Here is a 19,341-nt window from a genome sequence, read left to right as displayed (position 1 = left end):
TTCTGTGACTTTCTACAACACTGCCCTCTAATGGATCCGGATGTTGGAACAGAAATTATTATAGACCAATAGTTGTAATGATGTATTCACATATATTTACTAAAACGTGGGGATTTGGCCCCTCCCATAATGAGAATTATTATGATTCCATTTATCGTTATTCACTCGCCGCTCTGTAGTATTACTTTATTCCAGCAAACTCATATGTTATTCTATTTTTCCTAACCTCACGCACTGTAACTATTCCATATGTCTGTTTTCATACGTTTCTCGTGTAATTTTTTTAATCCAGGTTCTGGGGGTTAGTTTTTGTCTGTGCATGAACGTTAGCCTTCACCAAAGTTATATTCCTGCAACTCTTAGATAATGCAACAGCTGTTATAGCACTGAGCGATATCAGATATGCGTTATCCTTCCCCTCTTGCAGCAGAGAAGGGCGCATTTATTTTTTAATCGTCTTTCATTCCAAATGGCAGATGTCAGAGCATAAATAAGTTGAAACAGGAGGTATGGAAGTTTTTCTGTGCCATCAGAGTTTGAATGCGAATTTGTAATATCGAATTTTTACAGCATCAAAATCAGACTCTGAATTTGAAAAACCAACAGTGTAAAGAAAAAAAAAATCAGTGGAAAAAAATTCAACTTAAAAAAATTCAGTGGAAAAAGAACCAGACTCAACATCCGGGTAAACAGGGAGAACCAATCGATCCCTGTCTCAATTCATCCAACGGCAGCCAATCAGGTTACACTCCATTGGACAGATCAGCCATGTCCACCAACGCTGGTGATGGTGCTTCGGTGAGTGAGTTTACTTTATTTGCCATTTGTGTTAGTAAAATTGAGTAATAGATATTACTGAATATCCATTGAGCTGATCTGATTAATTGAGACAGGGATCGATTGCTTCTCCCTGTTTACCCGGACGTTGCGTCTGGTTCTTTTTCCACTGAATTTTTTTAAGTTGAATTTTCTTCCACTGAATTTTCTTTTTCCACTGTTAGTTTTTCAAATTCAAAGTCTGATTTTGATGCTGTAAAAATTCGATATTACAAATTCGTATTCAAACTCTGATGGCACAGAAAAACTTCCAGACATTTTCACCACAGGAGGGAAGCATCCAGCATCTTATAACCACACTGAGAGAAGAGGCATAGAGTCAGTGGGCGGCTCTCATTACGCAGGAAGTTTCCAACACTAGGTAGTCTGGTTCTTTTTCCACTGAATTTTTTTAAGTTGATTTTTTTTCCACTGTTGGTTTTTTAAATTCAGAGTCTGATTTTGATGCTGTAAAAATTCGATATTAGAAATTCGTATTCAAACTCTGATGGCACAGAAAAACTTCCATAAGGAGAGGTCAAGCCAGTTGAGGCCTTTAAAGATGCTAACGCACTCATGTTGAAATTATGACGATCAAATGCACTAAGGTATCAGACACCTAACAAGACAACAAAACAAATTAAGAACATACGAGTAAGAAATGTAATATATTTAGATGCACTGCAAACATTCCCAATATATTAAGTTATATCAACATAGCAATATATCAAAAAGTTTTAAAGATTTTTCTTGCATATATACAGCTTGTTTTCAGACTGCAGCATGGATGTGTGTTGTTGCAGAGCATTGGTCCTCTACAATATTTATTGATTAAGGGTGAGCTGATAAAGATGGAAAATGCAGAATTGCAGAATATGACTGAAGAGCTGGGGGCTGCACGGTGGTGTGGTGGGGTTCCAGGTTCAACTCCCTGGTGGGGCCTTTCTGTGTGGGGTTTGCATGTTCTCCCCGTGTATGTGTGGGTTCTCTCCAGGTACTCCGGCTTCCTCCCACTGTCCAAAGACATGCATGTTAGGTTGATTGGTGTCTCTAAAATTGTCCTCAGGAGTGAGTGTGTGTGGTTGTTTGTCTCGTTTGTCTCTGTGTGGCCCTGTGATGGACTGGCGGCCTGTCCAGGGTGTACCCCGCCTCTCACCCTATGACTGCTGGGATAGGCTCCAGCCACCCCCCGACCCCACCGACGGATTCAGCGGGTATAGAAAATGGATGGATGGACTGAAGAGCTGAAATAAAGTTTTGAAAAGCACAAGCAAATCATGGATTAGATTAGCATATATGTGCATGGAATGCAGGTCTGTCACATACTAAAGTTAAATATTGATAACGGCTTATTCTGAAAGGATGGGTCGATTTTAGAGATTTCTTTCTAATTTTCCCCCTTATTTTGCTACAAAAAGTTGTTCATGTTGAGAGTTGATGTAGCAACCCGAACCGTGTTACAACAGCTGATATAAAGAAAGTACACAAACAACAACTCTGAACAGATCAGTTTGATTTTTTTCCATGTCAATTTTTTATTTACTTTGACTCGTTAGAATTTATCTTGGGAACTTGAATAGTTTCGGTTATTTATCTTTTTCTTTTTTACTATTTGTTTAAAAATTTTTTTTCCTTCACGTTGGATGCAAAGATCTATTTCTCTGAGTCTACTTTGAAACCTTGTATCAAACCAATGTGTCAGACTGTAATGTCAACTCTTAAAAAGACAAAAAAAAGATGGAAACGCAAACCACAACCAAACACAACGACTAAATCATACAAAATCATCTAAATAGTTTTGTGATGTGTTTTTTTGTTTTGGTAAATACTTTTCTGTTTTGCTTGATTATGGTTTGTTACATGTGTTTTCTGTGTTTTCTTTTTGGTGTTCTTTCTGAAATGTTGTAAATAAATAGTTTACCAAAGCTATTGAACTTTATTTCAAATTACTATTCCTGTATATAATGTATCCAACAGATGGCCCCACTGTGCCATTCGGCGACACACTGTTGGCCTGTTACATTAGAGAGTAAAAGTGTGATAACGCCACCGCAGTAAAACCCGTAACACAAAGCATGGTGGATGTGTGTGTTTGTGTATATTTCTCAGGATCTTTGTAACACGAGGTTTCCTCAAAGAGGAACAAAAACTGCATTTTTAAGTCATTAGTTTCACAGGTCTGCTATCTTGAACACGGTGGCTTCAGAAAGATGTTCTTACCCCTGAAACATTTTCCACATTTCTCTTGTTGTTACAGATTTGATTTTAAATGGTTCTTCAGTAATTTTCACCCACCAGTTTACACTCAAGTCTAACCACACTGACTTAAGGAAAACCAAACAGAAGAGTTAAAATCCACTGCTGACGCATTCCAAACTGCGATCAGACAGACTCTGTTTGCTTAAATCATAATTCTTGCTCAATCTAAAACCTGACAAGAGTAGTTACTGAATCTCTTTGATCAAGGCCTACAGCTGTTTGATTTAAAATCCCACATTTCACATCGCAGCTCTGGAGCCATCGAGTAAAGTACATGACAACCTGTTTAGAGTTTGTCAAACTAAAGAATAAAGATCAAGAGGGGGAAAAACAACTCTCCTCTGATGCAAACACTAAAGAAGCAAATTCTAAATCTGAATGAAAGTGCGATCTAACAGATACTGCTAACCTATCACGCAATGAAGCATTGCTGTGGGAGTGTGATGCGTTCTGTGGAAAGCAGCTTTGGTAGAGATGCTAATCAGGACTTGAGGGAATGATAAGCGGAGCTTCACTTACACGCAGTTTCCTGTGTAAGTAGAACATGAATGGAGGGTTGAGGTTAATAAACCTTGTGAATACACCACTGAGCCAGTAACAGAACTATAGTCACAGAGCCAAATTGGTATGTGTTAGAACTAGAACTACTCTATCCAGCAACGCAGTTAGCTCAGCTGCAACTGATTTAATTGAGTTGAACAGTCAGCATGTTTACGGGGCACTTTAGAAAAAAATAAAAGATTGTGTTATTTAGTTTAAAACCATACTTTTAAAATGCATGTGAATATTAAAATTAAATTGTGTAAAATTGAAGCTCTCGAAGCTGGAATAAAACACCCAGATAATGCACCTCTGGATGGAATCACTCCTGCATGCATGTGCTCAGCTACACTCAAAGGGACCTAGGAGCACCTCACATGCTCCATATTTCTATCTTTTTATTTTTTTAAACAGTAAAGTGTAAATGTATAATATTACAGCTGAATTCCTAATGAAGCTGCTCTCATTGCCTTTTTTCTTTTTGGAAGATAGCTAAACGTGTCACATAATGGGACACAAAAGCATCCGATTAAGACTTTGTTTCAACTTGAGTTCACTGAAAGCATTTCAAGACTGTTGTTCTGCTCTAATGAAATCCTCATTTCACAGCCGCAGCATCATCTGACAGAAATCACCATGTGAAAAGGGCTATAGAAATGACCCTGAAACCTGTGCTGATGGGCCTGCTGAAGAGTACAGTTATGAGCCAAGAAAAAAACCCTCAAGTTGATAAGTAATGGACAGCAATAGAAAAAAAGAGAGTGTTGTGAAACCAAACAGGCTTTCTCTCTAATCCCTCCACATTTTCTGGACGCGAGTTTGTTGGGCATGAATTTCAAGCACATGTTCAAAAACGATCCTGTACATTTAAATAGCACAATTAATGGTTTATATGTCATTCTCTTAATCTAGAGACTACTTTTAATGGTTCTCATGGACAGTGACTTTAAATCGCTCCTTTGTTAAGAAACAACTTCTCAATATTTAAAATACAGCATACAAATCTGAGTAAGTTATGACCGGAATAAAACTAAATTGGGAATATTATGCTTTTGGGGACTTTCCCTTTCCTTCAGAGTAATTCCTGTCATTTGTGCTTGGGGAAGAGTCTGTAAGGTTACAGAGCCGAGGGATTTTTTTTCTCTCCTACACGAAACTCAGCTCCTGAACTGTCTGCGACACCTCGTTCGTGTTATTCAACATTACTCAGCTAACAGCTGTAATACACTCCAAAACCATTTCTGACCATCGGCTAACCAGTTAGAGCAGATTGTGTCTGTTGGAAGAGGGCCCTTTAAAAAAAACACAGGTGTAAATGGAGGATTATTAGTGAGTTAGTACCGCATTTAAAAACAATGATGTTAAGTTTATTCCAGACATAAATACAGAATTTGTGAAAGAAGCTTCATATCTTTGTTGTCATATCAGTAAATTTGCTCAGCACAACATTATACTTGTGCTTTGGTGCTGAAACAGAATGAACATTTTTGCTATACTGCAACAGCACTAAATGTCACACAGGAAATTCTCATTGGGGCTGTGGGTGTTCTCACTTTTATCAAGTGAAGCAGACAAATCACATTCTTTTTTTCCTTTTCTTTTGTTTTTACAGCTAGGGACTGTTTTAATGTCAGTAATGTCAATGTTGTAGTGAATGGTAACTTTAAGGCTGTGCTTTCACAGATAAACCAAACTGCCACTGGCTCTGAAGGGTTGTTGTCATTGCAAAAGTGAAGTGATTTTATTTTTTTATTTTTTATTTTGTTTTACCTAAAAGAAAAAAAGCTAATAAAACCACATAGTTCATGTCCATCAAAACCATCAATGGTGAAATCTGTGAGAGAGAAGAAAACTTACTGTTCCTGTAACTTTGCCACCAGACCTGAAAAAGCTTCGAAACATCAAGAAGAGAGCCTTTTGGTAGGTAGATAGGGAGCTATTGAGGAGTGTACAGAAACAATTGAAAAGGAAAATAATTGAGAGCTAGGAGGTGTAACGCAAACTTCAGAGAAACAACGTATGGTGTGGAGGCAAAGGGGAAAAGGGGAGGCAAGCTGCTGAAAGTCTGGGCAGGGCCAATGAAATGAATATGTTTTTAAATAGGGTCAGTTCAGAAAAATGTTCAGCATTCTCTGAAAAACAACATCACGTCGTCCCTGGCCCCACAGTCTCCCTGTCATCCTACAGCGCTGTCGTGGGTTTTAACACAGCCTCACAAACATCTAGTCCTACATCAGGACACACTACCGACCCCCCCCCTCAAGCCCATCTGTGACAGCTGATGAGAGTGAAGTGACTGAACCAGAACAAGGCTGCAGGTCCAGACAGTATCGGCCACAGGGTCCTCAAGACCAGTGCGGAACATATGTAAGGGATTTTACAGCACCTCTTCAACCTTAGCCTGAGTCAGGACATCCTGCTAAATACGGTATGTAAGCATCCATCTTCCCTCAGTGACCAGCTGCCCTAACATCACACATCATAAGAAAAGTCCTGGAGCGACTGTTATGTGCTTATTTAATGAAGCAAGTGAAGGGCTCACTACAGCTTATCATCCTGGAGTTGGTGTTGCAGATGCCATCATGTACCTACATCAGCATGCCCACTCTCACCTGGACAAAACAAGCATCATGGTGAGGACCGTGTTATTTGATTTCTTCAGTGTTTTTGATACAATTCAGCCTGCAATGGGATGCAAGAAGCTCCAGAAAAGACGTGGAAACGCCTCCATACCCACCTGGATTACTGACTACCTCACAAACAGATGACAGTTAAAGTCTAAAGGGTGAGAGCAGATGGCCGGAAGCCACATAAGAATGTACCCTCACCGTTTCTCTTCACTCTTCTTAAGCCCTGCTGCAACAAAGAATGGTGGAGGTCAACAAAGGAAGTCATCGGCGCCCACAATGATAGCTCAGCAATAGTGTTGACAGTGACTAATGACTGATAACTGTCTTGAGTCTTTATCCTGCAAAAATGCAATCCCATTTCAGGATGAATGAAGAATTATTATTGTTATTATTATTATCAATTCTGATCCAGAGAGTAGTACATCACCTTAAGGTTCCTAAAGGGAATGTTAAGAAGCTTGAAGCAGCCAGCCTTCATGTGTTATGACTGAAACACTTCAGTGTGTTACTGTGATAGCTGTCACCTCTGAACAGGGCGTTCAATGAATCTGGTTGGTACATTGACCTACATTGTGGTGACATGAAACTCTCCTGAAAAACTATGAACTAAAAAGGTTATAGGAAGTATCTGAGGGGCCACAAAAACACCTCTGCAGATGTTCACGGTGTGGGGAAATAGAATTCCCTCAAAGTAATTTGATATTTTACATTCAAGTGAAAAATGAATGACACCCTTTTTCAATTTGGTTTTATGCGTCATGGCATGAAAAAGGACCAGGTCTTGAAATTGGATGAATGAATCTTCAGATGAACAACAACACACGATATCTCAGGCCACATCATTTTTTGTGTCACGATCATGCTGGCTGTTGTTTGTTTTTGTTTTGGTCTCTGAGTCTTTGGCAGACTGAGCAGGGTGAGAGTCTTGGGCGGAGCCTTGATTGCTCCTGCCACTACTCCTGCCTCTTTGTGGTAAACCGGCTCTCCAAGTGATTCTACGTTGTGTTCTCCAGTGTCTCTGACGACTCCTTTTTCCCCGAGTGTCTGCCTCCCTCACCCTCTCTCCCTCTCTCCTGGTTTCCTCGTACCTCCCTTGCCTTTATTCTGGATATCCCCGCCAGCCCTTTCCAACAACTTGCCTGCTCACCCTGCCGCTAACTCGGATCCAAAACTGACACAGCCAGCACCCTCCCCTCATTCACGGACTTCCTCCTTCTCATAAGTAAGGACTATTTGTTTAACAATAACTAAGGTAAAGTGTACTAAATTGTAAGGTCCCACCACAGCATTTAAATCAGGTTGAAGTTTTGACTTTGACTGAACCATTCCAACACCCTGATTCTTTTCTTTTGCTGCTGTGTTTGGGATCATTGTCCCATTGCAACTTTACCTGTCAGACAGATGGTCTTACATTTGACTCTGGAATACTTTGGTATGCAGAGAAGATGATGGCTGACGCAGTTACTGCAGGGTTTTTGAGCTCTGTGGCTGCAAAACCGGGCCATCACCATCATCATCACCCCTCTATCACGTACTTAAAAGTTGGTATGAGGTGTTGCTGCATTTGGTTTTCTTCAAACAAGCTGCTGTGCAGTATGACCAAACATCTCCACTTTGGTCTTGTCTGTTCACAGGACTTTGTTTCAGAAGTCTTGTGGTTTGATCAAATGTAACTTTACAAACCTGAGCTGTGCTGACATGTTCAAAGAGTCTCTCTCCCGCAACCCTTCGAAACAAGCCATACTTGTTGAGTCTTTTTTTGTTTGTTTGTACTGTCATGAACTTTAATAATTGACATGCTCACTGAGGCCTGTAGAGTCTGAGATGTAGCTCTTGGGTTTTCTCTGTGCATTGCACAGTCTGACCTCAGGGTGAACTTGCTGGAACTGCAACTGATGGGAAGATTGACTACTATCTTTCTCACTGTAGAATAAGAATACTGTTTGAAAATGGCCTTATAGCCCTTCCCACATTGATGGACAGCAACAATTATTTCTGTAAAATCATTGCTGATGTCTTTCCTCCTTGGCATTGTGTTAAAACACACCTGAATGTCGCAGACAGGCAAAATGACAAAGTTCTGCTTTTATAGGGGTTCTCACCTTCTGGTGACCATTTAATCAACTGCATCTGATTATCAGCACCTGGCTGCTACTTACTACTTACTTATCCTGCAGTAAGGGTTTACTTGGATTTTTACACATCACTTCTGTATTTTGGGTTAGTTTTTGTGAATAAACAATGGCATTATGTAATATGTAATTTGTTGTTGTTCATCTGAGGATTTATTAACCTCATTTTGAAATCTGATAAGGACCTGATGTTCTGATACTGAAAACTTTAGAAATTAAAGAAGGTGTACAACTCTGCAACTGAGTTTAAATGCCGAATGACTACATTAGGCTTTAAATGGCTGTTACTTAGCAATGTGATTAAAACTAACGGGAGTTTAGGAGTCAAAACCTGGGTATAGATATTTATAGAGTAGAGATTTTTTTATCTTTCAGTTCCTCTTTCTATATGTTTCCATGGTTTCATAACAGCATTTTCAAATAGACATAAATTCAGGTGGATGCTTGCTCGTGACTGAGATGGGTCATTGTTGTACAAAAATGGGATAAGGTTTTCAGAGAAAGGGGAAAAAAACAAATGTTTCTACGAATTGTTCAACTTCAATATAGAAAACATTTGTATGGATGTCCAGATGAAAAAGAAAAAATCTTGTGGCTTTGCTGGTGACAGACTGAGGGTCCCTCCTCAAGCATCTAAAAGCTCAGACTTAAATCCATGATGTTGCATGAGGTTTCTATTTTGTTTTAAATAACGGTCACAGTTATTGGAACTATTTTACAGCACTATTTATTTTATTTTTTTTGTTAATTTGTTTTTTTTTTGCTTGCTGTAATCTGAAAAAGCCACGTGTTTAGACTGTTGTGGCCAGATGTTGTCGCATTTCCATCTGCTTCTCTCAACACAAGAACTGCATGAGCGGTGCAGAACAGTGAAGGAAAGAAAAGGTGTGAAAAAAACAGGAACATGTGCGTTTGCAACGATGTCACAGGTGCCAAGCTTGCATAGCCTTGTGGCTGCCTTCACGATGTGAGTAATACTGAGAACAAAAGAAAGAAAAAAAAAAGACATGCTGTGATACAGATCTTGAGGTTTTGGAGAATTTGACACTGACAGGTGATCATCAGAGATTAAACACTGATATGAGATCTATAGATAGTGTCAAGGAGTTTTCTTAATGCCATCGATTCTAAGTAATTCATTCATATGTTTCCATTCATTTGGATTGGAAAGCATCGTCTAACGATTTTATATAATGATAGTTCATTAAGAGTTTGCAAATCGTATATGCCGGGCCAGTATTTTCTTCCAAACTTTGCACTGATATCTATTGTTCCTGTGGATTGGCATATGAAGAGAGACAGTATGACAGAAGTCAAGCAACAACTCACATGTCAATCTTTGATCCAAATCAAGTGTATATATATATATATATATATATATATATATATATATATATATATATATATATATATCGCAGAGACTGTTCCCTGCAATAAATCTCAGCTCAGCACAAAGTATTTCTTTTAAACGCAATTCCTTGAACTCCAAACAGAATTTGAAACATAACCTTCAAACCACATGAAGCCGATGCTTGGTTTCAAGTTGAGTTTGTGTAAATTCAGGGAAAAGCAGGGCTCTCAAGTTTTCAAGTTTGCTTGGAGTGAGATTCGGGCCGGGGCCGGGCCGTGTGCGCGGGGGGGGGGGGGGTTTTCGGGGTTTTTTTTTTTGGGGGGGGGGGGGGGGGGGGCTGGTCCCTTGCAGTATCTCATCACCATAGCCACAGACAATGATTTCAGTTTTGTCTGAGTTTAGCTAGAGAAAATTGTTTTGCATCCACACACTGACAGGGGTCTCAAGTTTTCAAGTTTGCTTGGAGTGAGATTCGAGCGGGGCAGGGGCCGGGCCGTGTGCGCAGGGGGGGTTTCTTTCGTTATTTTGGCGGGGGGGGGGGGCTGGTCCCTTGCAGTATCTCATCGCAATAAACAAGCTACTTAAAGAACAAAGAAATTGTTTTATTTATACCAAAATCACAAATCTTCACTTTTACACTAAATTCTGCTATATTTTAAAATAAATTATTTTAGGTATGCAAAGTCTTAACAAACAAAACATTTCTATGAGTGTTGTTGTAAGTGTTTGTGGCAGATTTTGATGCTTGATGACTGATATTGGGGGCTCCCATTTAAAGCACAGCCATTGTCACAGTCATGATGGATGACAGAGTTCCATTCAGAGCCAACGTGTTCCTGGTCTTGGTTTTATTGAGCCCCACCATGGAAAAAACCCTCTCTGCATCAGCATTTCAGTGTGGCAGAACTAATACCAGTTTGGCAATTGTAGATCGCCTTGGGAATCTGCTCATATCAGTCACCTTTGAAAAAAATTAACCACGGAAGCCTAATTACACTCCTACATATTTTTCATTTTTCATTAAGTTGCTCATGTCAAAGGGTGTGTGCTGAATATTTAGACCTACTACTCCAACGAACACTTTAATCGGCAGGTATTGGTCTTTTACAAAGAGTAGGAAAACTATAGTAACTAATAAAAGATTCAAATAAATGAAGATGTGACCTGCTGATGATCCTGACGATTATCTTCCATCTCTAGCTTGTCTACAACTTCTGCACGCGTGCTTGTAGCTGAAAGCTATTTCAGACCTCACCCGGCAACAAGAAATTCTGTTTTCTGATTGGCTCAGAAATTCTATTTTGTGATTTGCCGATGGGTTGCTAAATCAAGACAGCTATACCAGAGCTATTCTGAGCTGTACAAGCGCACAGTAACCTGCCATTGAATTTCTGTGCGACGAAGTTGATAATTTCTCAGCGTGAGAAATGGCATGTTTGGCATGTGAGTGTGTGAACTTGTTGAAATGCGTGTGTTTCACGCTCATTGCGTGAGACTTGAGAGCCCTGCACTGATCTGTTCGATGCAGTGACACAATGTATCTACAGGCCCGTGTTCTCCTGCCGTCAGTGACACGTAGATCTGAGTGTCATCTGCATAGTTGTGGTAGGACACATTATAGCTGCGTATTAGCTGGCCCAGTGGAAGCATGTACAGATTGAACAATACGGGTCCCAGGATTGAACCCTGGGGAACCCCACAGGTCATAGCCATTTGGTCTGAGACACAGTTACCAATTTCAACAAAATATTTCCTGTCCTCCAGATAGGACTTGAACCAGTTTAAAGCACGACCAGAGATTCCCACCCAGTCTTCTAACCTCTGTAATAAGATTGCATGGTCAACTGTGTCAAAGGCAGCACTCAGGTCCAGCAGAACTAAGACTGTGACTTTACTTGTATCTGTGTTCAGGCGGATGTCATTTGTCACCTTGATCAGAGCTGTCTCAGTGGTGTGGTGGGGCCTAAAGCCTGATTGGAAAGTATCAAAAGCATTGTTAGACAGGACAAAGTCACTAAGCTCAGTGCAGATCAGTGCAGGGCTCTCAAGTCTCACGCAATGAGCGTGAAACACACGCATTTCAACAAGTTCACACACTCACATGCCACACATGTCATTTCTCACGCTGAGAAATGATCAACTTCGTCGCACAGAAATTCTAATGGCCTATAAACGAGTCAATGGCAGGTTACTGTGCGCTTGTACAGCTCAGAATAGCTCTGGTATAGCTGTCTTGATTTAGCAACCCATCGGCAAATCACAAAATAGAATTTCTGAGCCAATCAGAAAACAGAATTTCTTGTTGTTGTTGTGAGGTCTGAAATAGCTTTCAGCTGCAAGCACGCATGCAGAAGTTGTAGACGAGCTAGAGGTGGAAGAGAATCGTCAGGATCATCAGCAGGTCATATCTTCATTTATTTGAATCTTTTATTAGTTACTATAGTTTTCCTACTCTTCGTAAAAGACCAATACCTGCCCATTAAAGTATTCGTTGGAGTAGTAGGTCTAAATATTCAGCACACACCCTTTGACATGAGCAACTTAATGAAAAATGAAAAATATGTAGGAGTGTAATTAGGCTTCCGTGGTTAATTTTTTTCAAAGGTGACTGGTATGAGCAGATTCCCAAGGCTAGCTACAATTACCAAACTGGTATTAGTTCTGCCACACTGAAATGCTGATGCAGAGAGGGTTTTTTCCATGGTGGGGCTCAATAAAACCAAGACCAGGAACACGTTGGCTCTGAATGGAACTCTGTCATCCATCATGACTGTGACAATGGCTGTGCTTTAAATGGGAGCCCCCAATATCAGTCATCAAGCATCAAAATCTGCCACAAACACTTACAACAACACTCATAAAAATGTTTTGTTTGTTAAGACTTTGCATACCTAAAATAATTTATTTTAAAATATAGCAGAATTTAGTGTGAAAGTGAAGATTTGTGATTTTGGTATAAATAAAACAATTTCTTTGTTCTTTAAGTAGCTAGTTTATTGCGATGAGATACTGCAAGGGACCAGCCCCCCCCCCCGCCAAAATAACGAAAGAAACCCCCCCTGCGCACACGGCCCGGCCCCTGCCCCGCTCGAATCTCACTCCAAGCAAACTTGAAAACTTGAGACCCCTGTCAGTGTGTGGATGCAAAACAATTTTCTCCAGCTAAACTCAGATAAAACTGAAATCATTGTCTGTGGCCCACAGAAACAAAGAGAAAGTGTTATCAGTCACCTCTCACTCTAAAACCTAATTATCAAGTTAGAAATCTCGGGGTAATATTGGACTCAAACCTGAACTTTAACAGCCACATTAAATCAGTAAAATCAGCAGCTTTTTACCATCTAAAAACATTGCCAGAATCAAAGGAATAGTGTCTAAACCAGATTTAGAAAGACTGATCCATGCGTTTGTCTCCAGCAGGTTAGACTACTGTAACAGCCTGCTCACTGGGCTCTCTAAACGGGCTATAAGACAGCTGCAGTACATCCAGAACGCTGCTGCTCAAGTCCTGACTAGAACCAGGAAATACGACCACATTAGTCCAGTGCTCAGGTCTCTGCACTGGCTTCCTGTCGCTCAGAGAATAGACTTTAAAACAGCTCTGCTTGTGTACAAGTCTCTTCATGGTCAAGCGCCAAAGTACATCTCTGACATGTTAGAGCCATATGAACCAACTCGGGCTCTGAGAACCTCAGGGAAGGGTCTCCTGCTGGTGTCCAGAGTCAGGACTAAACAAGGTGAGGCTGCGTTTCAGTTTTATGCCCCTAAAATCTGGAACGGTCTTCCAGAAGATGTGAGACAGGCCTCAACTCTGACAATGTTTAAATCCAGGCTGAAAACAGTTCTATTTAGCTGTGCATATGACACCTGAAAGTATTTTACCTGCACTCTTCACTTTTAAATGAATGAATAAATGATTATTTTTAATGGGTTTTTTATTTTTTATTTCTTTTTAATGATTTTATTGCCTTCTTGTGATTGTGTAGCTGTAAAGCACTTTGAATTACCTTGTGTACGAATTGTGCTCTATAAATAAAATTGCATTGCCTTGCCTTGCCTAGTGTTCTTTGGCATATTCTACACATGCAGATCCCCTTCATTAAAGTAAGGCAGGAGGACAGCAGAGAGAGTCTGGGTTAAATAAAGCAAAACATTTACAACCAGTTTATGGAGAGGCTTTTAAATATCTGTTTTGACTACATATTAGACATCTAAGTCACCCTCCATATTTGCTAAATAACACATGCTCGGTCTCAAAATATCACAGAGCTCAGAACACTTTTGCAGACAATGCTAATCAATAGTAAACGTGCTTTCACCCACAGTTCTGTTGACGATAGTAACAGCAGAGTGTGTGAAGGCACAAGTGTGAACTTACTAGGTTGATCTTGAAAACCGTCCCCGCAGTGTTGGATGAATAATCGTGGCATGATTTATGTTCATTTGTTCGGCTACATTTCCTGAATTAAAAAGACTACCAGCACTGATCCTTCGCAGTTTGGTCAGACAATGTGCAGACAAGTCAAAATGTTTGTCAGCTGACTTGTAGAATGAACACATTTTGATGGTTTTCTTTAGCTTGATTCTCTTTCAGCAAAGTAAAACTCATTGCCTTAGTATTAGAATTGTCAAACGATTCCCTCAATAAACAAGGAAACACACTAGTATTTAAATGCGTGTGCTACTGTATTCGATTTAAAAAGTAAGAGTGCATTTTCTATTGTCAGTATGAAAGATGATATTAGGAATAAGTCACAAAAATGAGTTTTGTGTAGCAGAAATTGTTTATCAATGCATTAGACCATCTAAATTCCCTTCAATCATCAAACTGTATCTCTGTCAAAAAAATTTCACACCTTCTGTGTGTGTGTGTCTGTCTAGTTTCAGGTTCCTTCCGCATCTGCTCTATATGTCTCATCATTTGCAGGGCTGCATGGCATAGAGCTCATCTCTGCTGTGTATTGCGTAACCTGTGTGAGCGGTGTGGCATAATATATCATTACAGCGTGGTAAGTTAATATTCAAGTTTTTACATATAAGTTAGTTTTTTTTCTTTTTCAAGAGTATTGAAATGTCATCTTTAACTTGGGAAAAAAAAAATAAGTTCACTTGCAAATACCTATTGTATGAGAATTAAAGTAACTTTACTTTCTTCATGCCGTGCATTTATGGAGCATGTTTTCCATAACATAATAAATACATTTTGTATGGCGCAAGACTTTTTCCAAAAATATATCTTGATGAAATGATCATGTATTGCTCTTTCGGTGCTTATGGTTGAGTTTATATTTTTCTTTTTCCCATCTCCTTTGATTGCTTTTAATTGTGTGTTTTAATTTTTATTCTATTTTTTTATTCTCTTTAAATTGCCTGTTTTTATGCTGCTTTATGCTGTTCTTTTAAGTGTCTTTATGTAAAGCACATTGAGTTGCCTGTGGTATGAAATGCGCTATATAAATAAAGATGCCTTGCCTTGCCTTGCCTTTATGAGAAGTAATTATGTTTCAGAAAGGAATGAAAGCTGAGAGCTGTATAGCTCTACATACAGGGAATTCTCATGTTTCCGTTTTGATCATTTTCTCTTCCCCATAAGTTAGCAGACACATCAGGTACATTTTCAGTGCAGGGTAGAGTTTTTCCAGCTGCATTTTACAGTCTATAAAAAGCTGTTTGTACAAACAACTTATTCAGAATGTGTGTGTATTTTAAGGCCCAAATCATATTTCATATTTCACGCATACTAAGAACTATGTCTTAAAAATAAAAAAGTAAAGTAAAAAAAAAAAAAGCTAAACTTTACTAATTCTGTAACGTACTGACTCTGAGGTAATTATCTACATAGATAGCGCCACCATGTGGCTAGAAAGAGATGGTGCAGGTCTAACCAAACAAATGTGAAAAATGTTCTGTTCTCTTTTTCCTTACAGACCTACATCATGGACATGATGAGCTTCGTAAATCTATCTGAGAACTATTCTTATGATGCAGACTACGACTATTCTATTAATGATGAGATTTGTGATCTGACGGAGGGTACAAATTTTGGGGCGGTGCTGATCCCGGTTATGTACTCGGTGGCGTTTGTTGTGGGTGTCCTGGGAAACGGAGCACTGCTGGGAGTGCTGTTTCAGAGCAGGAAATCCTGGAGCGTGACAGACACCTTCATCCTTCACTTGGGTGTGGCAGACATCCTGCTGCTGGTGACCCTGCCCCTCTATGCTGTCCAGTCTGTGCAAAAGGATGGATGGACATTTGGTGCTCATCTCTGCAAGATGACTGGAACTGTTTTTACGGTAAGAAATGTGCAACAAATGTGCGAAAGAAAAATCTTTCAAAAAGTTTCTTGCTTATCTTTGACTGATTTTGTTGAACACCCAGATCAACTTTTACTGTGGGATCTTTCTCCTGGCCTGCATCAGTATGGATCGCTACCTGTCCATTGTCCATGCCACTCAGATGTACTCCCGCAGGAAGCCCTGGGTTGTTCATGTCAGCTGCTTGATGGTGTGGTTTTTCTCCCTGCTTCTCTCTATTCTCGATTGGATCTTCTTAGATGTTGTATTAGATGAGAGAAGACACAGGAATGAGTGTGTTCGTGACTACTCAAAATTTGGCAACGAGGGAATACGTTATTGGCATGTGACATCTCGCCTGATCTACCACATAGTGGGCTTTCTGCTTCCTTCACTCATCCTGATCATATGCTACTCCTGCATCCTGTGGAAGCTGCGTTGTGGCGGCACCCAGGGTCTCCAAAAGCAGAGAGCTTTCAAAGTCATAATAAGCCTGGTGGTGGTTTTCTTTCTCTGCTGGACGCCGTACAATATCACACTTGTAGTGGACACATCCTGTCAATACTACAACACCAACATCTGTGGAATAAGAATCACTCTGGGTAAAGCTATAGCAGTGACCTCTTCCCTGGGTTACCTTCACTGTAGCCTCAATCCCATCCTGTACGCCTTTGTGGGCATAAAGTTCCGGCGTCAGTTGCTGGAAATCTTGAGGTCTTTGGGCTGCAAAATGAAGACAAGCACCAAATTCCAGTCTGTTGTCAGCAGGAGAACCTCTCTGTGGTCTGACTCTGCCGACACCTCCAATTCCATTGCAGTCTGAAAAAGAAACAAATGTGTTTAAAGAAACAGAAAAAGCTTTCAGACACACTTAAACAGACATGAACATCTGAGGATGCCCTTTTTTAAAGTATAAGATTTTTTTCCAGTCATCTTTTTTATTCCGCACATAGTTCATATATATGTTAATAGCTAAGCCTCAACATGACCATGGTGCAGATATAATTTTGGCGCTGAGACCTGTACATACTGATAAAACGTTTCCCTTTTCTGATTTCCATGTGACATTGTAATAGAAATAACTCAGGATAACATGTAGTGACTGTAGTGAGCATTTCTACTGTAGATTGCACTTTTGGTACATTTTTTACTTTTTAAATGACAGACTGTGTATATATATATATATATATATATCTTTTTGATGTTTGTATACGAAATCTTAAACTGCATAATAAAGTTTTTATTACTATCACAGGCGTTTTTCTATTTCAAACTTCAGCTAAAAGGTTACAGGATAGTAAAATAGAGTTTTACTTACATCATATCCTTTCAGAGAAAGTTTGGGAAGTTGAGAAGTCCTTCTATGAAGTGTATTGGTGCCAGAATTCAGTTTCCATTGTTTGTTCCTGTGTAGACCTGCTGGCTCCTTTTAAGTAATCGGGATTCTATAATAAAGTTGATCCCACCTAGCAGTAGAGAAATGAAAATTCACACCCAAATAATACACAAATCACTATAAATTTGATTGGATTTGGCTACACTCTCCCAGAAGCAACATCTGGAAATGGTAAAGAAAAATAAAAAATGAATATGAAAAATTTGTTGCATGGCACCAGGAGACATTGAATAATCCAATAAAAGTTGTAACATTATACACAACGAATCATCTCTTTTCTCCTCTCACGTTGTTCACTGTACCTGCTGGCGTTATTCTGATTAGATGCATTTAACATCCAAAATCATATTTACATGTAGAATAACTTCACATTTCCAAACTGAAAAGGAGAAATTCATTCAAGCCTAAAATGTTTATTGTGCAACACATGTTTCTCTTTGACAGGCCAAAATAAAATCTATTCCATAAAACCTTGCCTTTCATTGCAGGGTGAATTGCACAAAAATGAGGGAGGGTGTTTAAATTCTGCGTGTTCAAACAGTTAGCCTCTTCTATAGTAATTAATAATTTAGATTCCCTTTGTCAAGAACAGACACAGGTGCCCAGGACCATCAAGGTCAGACAGGATGGAGAGTGTCCATGAGCCCGCAGGTAAATTCTACCGGCTGTAAGTTAACAAGCAACAAGTTTTCCAAGAAGGAGGAAAACCTGAGAGTGTGATGGGTGGAGCAGGAAGCTTAGGCTACATGCACAACTCTCCTGTGAATTAAATCAAAGGAGGCATTCAAAGCAAATGCGTCCACACCCTGGTCTCTTTGAGGCTTGCAGCAGCACCACAGCAGTCAGTTCAGAGCAGCTGAAACTGAGACTTACCCCAATCAGCTGTAACATTATAACTAAAGACAGGTGAAACACAAAACCTTAATTATCTTATTACAATGACACCTGGCAGTGGGATGCATATATTAGGCAGCAATCAAACATTCTGACATGGAAATTGGTGTGCTGGAAGCAGAGGGACGAGAACGAGGACATTATTGAATACAATACTGATTCATTTCAACATCTGTTAATCTGTATGGTGAATGTGCTTTGTACTGCATTAATGGGATTACTTGAATTTAATTTTGTGGAACACTGTTCAAAAGTCTTGATCTACCCCTAACTACTTTTTGGTTTGCTTGCAGGAAGCCAGGCTTTCTTGATATATTTACAGACTTCTACAGATTTTTCTTTGGACATTAGCTTTTTGGTTTTCAAACAGATATTGAGTCCTGTCCTTGTACCTGAGAAAATGTGTCTTTCTGTTCCTTAGCCCACTTAACCCTGCGCTATGACTCGTGTGTCATAAAACAGATATTTCCTTAAAATTAGCAAAGAACCAATTTTAAATGGAATCTTTTGGTAATTCAATCAGCCTCTTGCAAAGACACATAATTCTTTTGAACTTATTTAGTTGAAACTATGACAATGACACAGATAACACAGTTTGACAGACATAAAACAGTCGTACTAACAAGATTATATATTAAATTATATATTATCATTAAAAAAAATCTATTAATAATATATTGTAATTACATATCATTCTTCTTACCATCAGATCCACCGGCTCCAGAGCAGTCCCCAGCACAGCCAGCCTTCTCTCTCAATTTGTTCATTTTGAGTCAAAATATGCAGCATTTTAGTGCAGACATAAAAAGTACAGTCTGTTATGTGCTTACTTGAAGACAGCCTCAGTGTTTTCAATCCAGTCAACATGTCCAGGTAAACCCTCTGGTACTTGTATTCCTCAACACCATCCACCTCATCACCAAAGGAGTGTTTGGCTTATTCCTGGTCCTCCTGAAATCAACAATAATTTTTTTTTTGTTTGTTTCTCAAGATGAAGTGATTGTCAGCCATACCATGCCACAAAGAGGCT

The 19,341-nt window shown here is 39.5% G+C and overlaps 1 protein-coding gene and 1 long non-coding RNA gene across 3 annotated transcripts; one reads left to right on the top strand and one right to left on the bottom strand.

The window, feature by feature from the left end:
* Positions 1-1,516: 1,516 nt before the first annotated feature.
* Positions 1,517-19,332, bottom strand: LOC142380240 (uncharacterized). The gene is made up of 4 exons (XR_012769822.1): positions 19,142-19,332; positions 17,340-17,487; positions 16,659-16,840; positions 1,517-2,060 (listed from the first exon to the last, which is right to left on the bottom strand). It is a non-coding gene; the product is annotated as an uncharacterized LOC142380240 (long non-coding RNA).
* Positions 7,240-17,270, top strand: cxcr3.1 (chemokine (C-X-C motif) receptor 3, tandem duplicate 1). 2 transcript variants are annotated; one of them, XM_075465932.1, is made up of 4 exons: positions 7,240-7,467; positions 14,656-14,737; positions 15,656-16,021; positions 16,107-17,270. In XM_075465932.1, the coding sequence occupies exons 3-4, from the start codon at positions 15,665-15,667 to the stop codon at positions 16,842-16,844; spliced, it is 1,095 nt and encodes a 364-aa protein (XP_075322047.1). In that variant the 5' UTR covers positions 7,240-7,467; positions 14,656-14,737; positions 15,656-15,664; the 3' UTR covers positions 16,845-17,270. The 2 variants fall into 2 exon arrangements, with proteins under 2 accessions (XP_075322047.1, XP_075322046.1); XM_075465931.1 differs by having other exon boundaries at positions 14,610-14,737.
* Positions 19,333-19,341: the final 9 nt, after the last annotated feature.

The sequence above is a fragment of the Odontesthes bonariensis genome, chromosome 5, assembly GCF_027942865.1.
Source record: "Odontesthes bonariensis isolate fOdoBon6 chromosome 5, fOdoBon6.hap1, whole genome shotgun sequence".
In the NCBI taxonomy this organism is placed as follows: domain Eukaryota; kingdom Metazoa; phylum Chordata; class Actinopteri; order Atheriniformes; family Atherinopsidae; genus Odontesthes; species Odontesthes bonariensis.
The sequence above is the reverse complement of the archived record's forward strand: the minus strand, read 5'-3'. Positions and strand labels throughout refer to the sequence as shown.

What these genes read in the sequence shown, in the direction of transcription:
- cxcr3.1 (XM_075465932.1), top strand. Translation starts at nt 15,665, where the DNA reads ATGGACATGATGAGCTTCGTAAATCTATCTGAGAACTATTCTTATGAT. An exon ending in TGACTGGAACTGTTTTTACG is followed by an intron (nt 16,022 to 16,106) that starts GTAAGAAATGTG and finishes TTGAACACCCAG; the next exon opens with ATCAACTTTTACTGTGGGAT.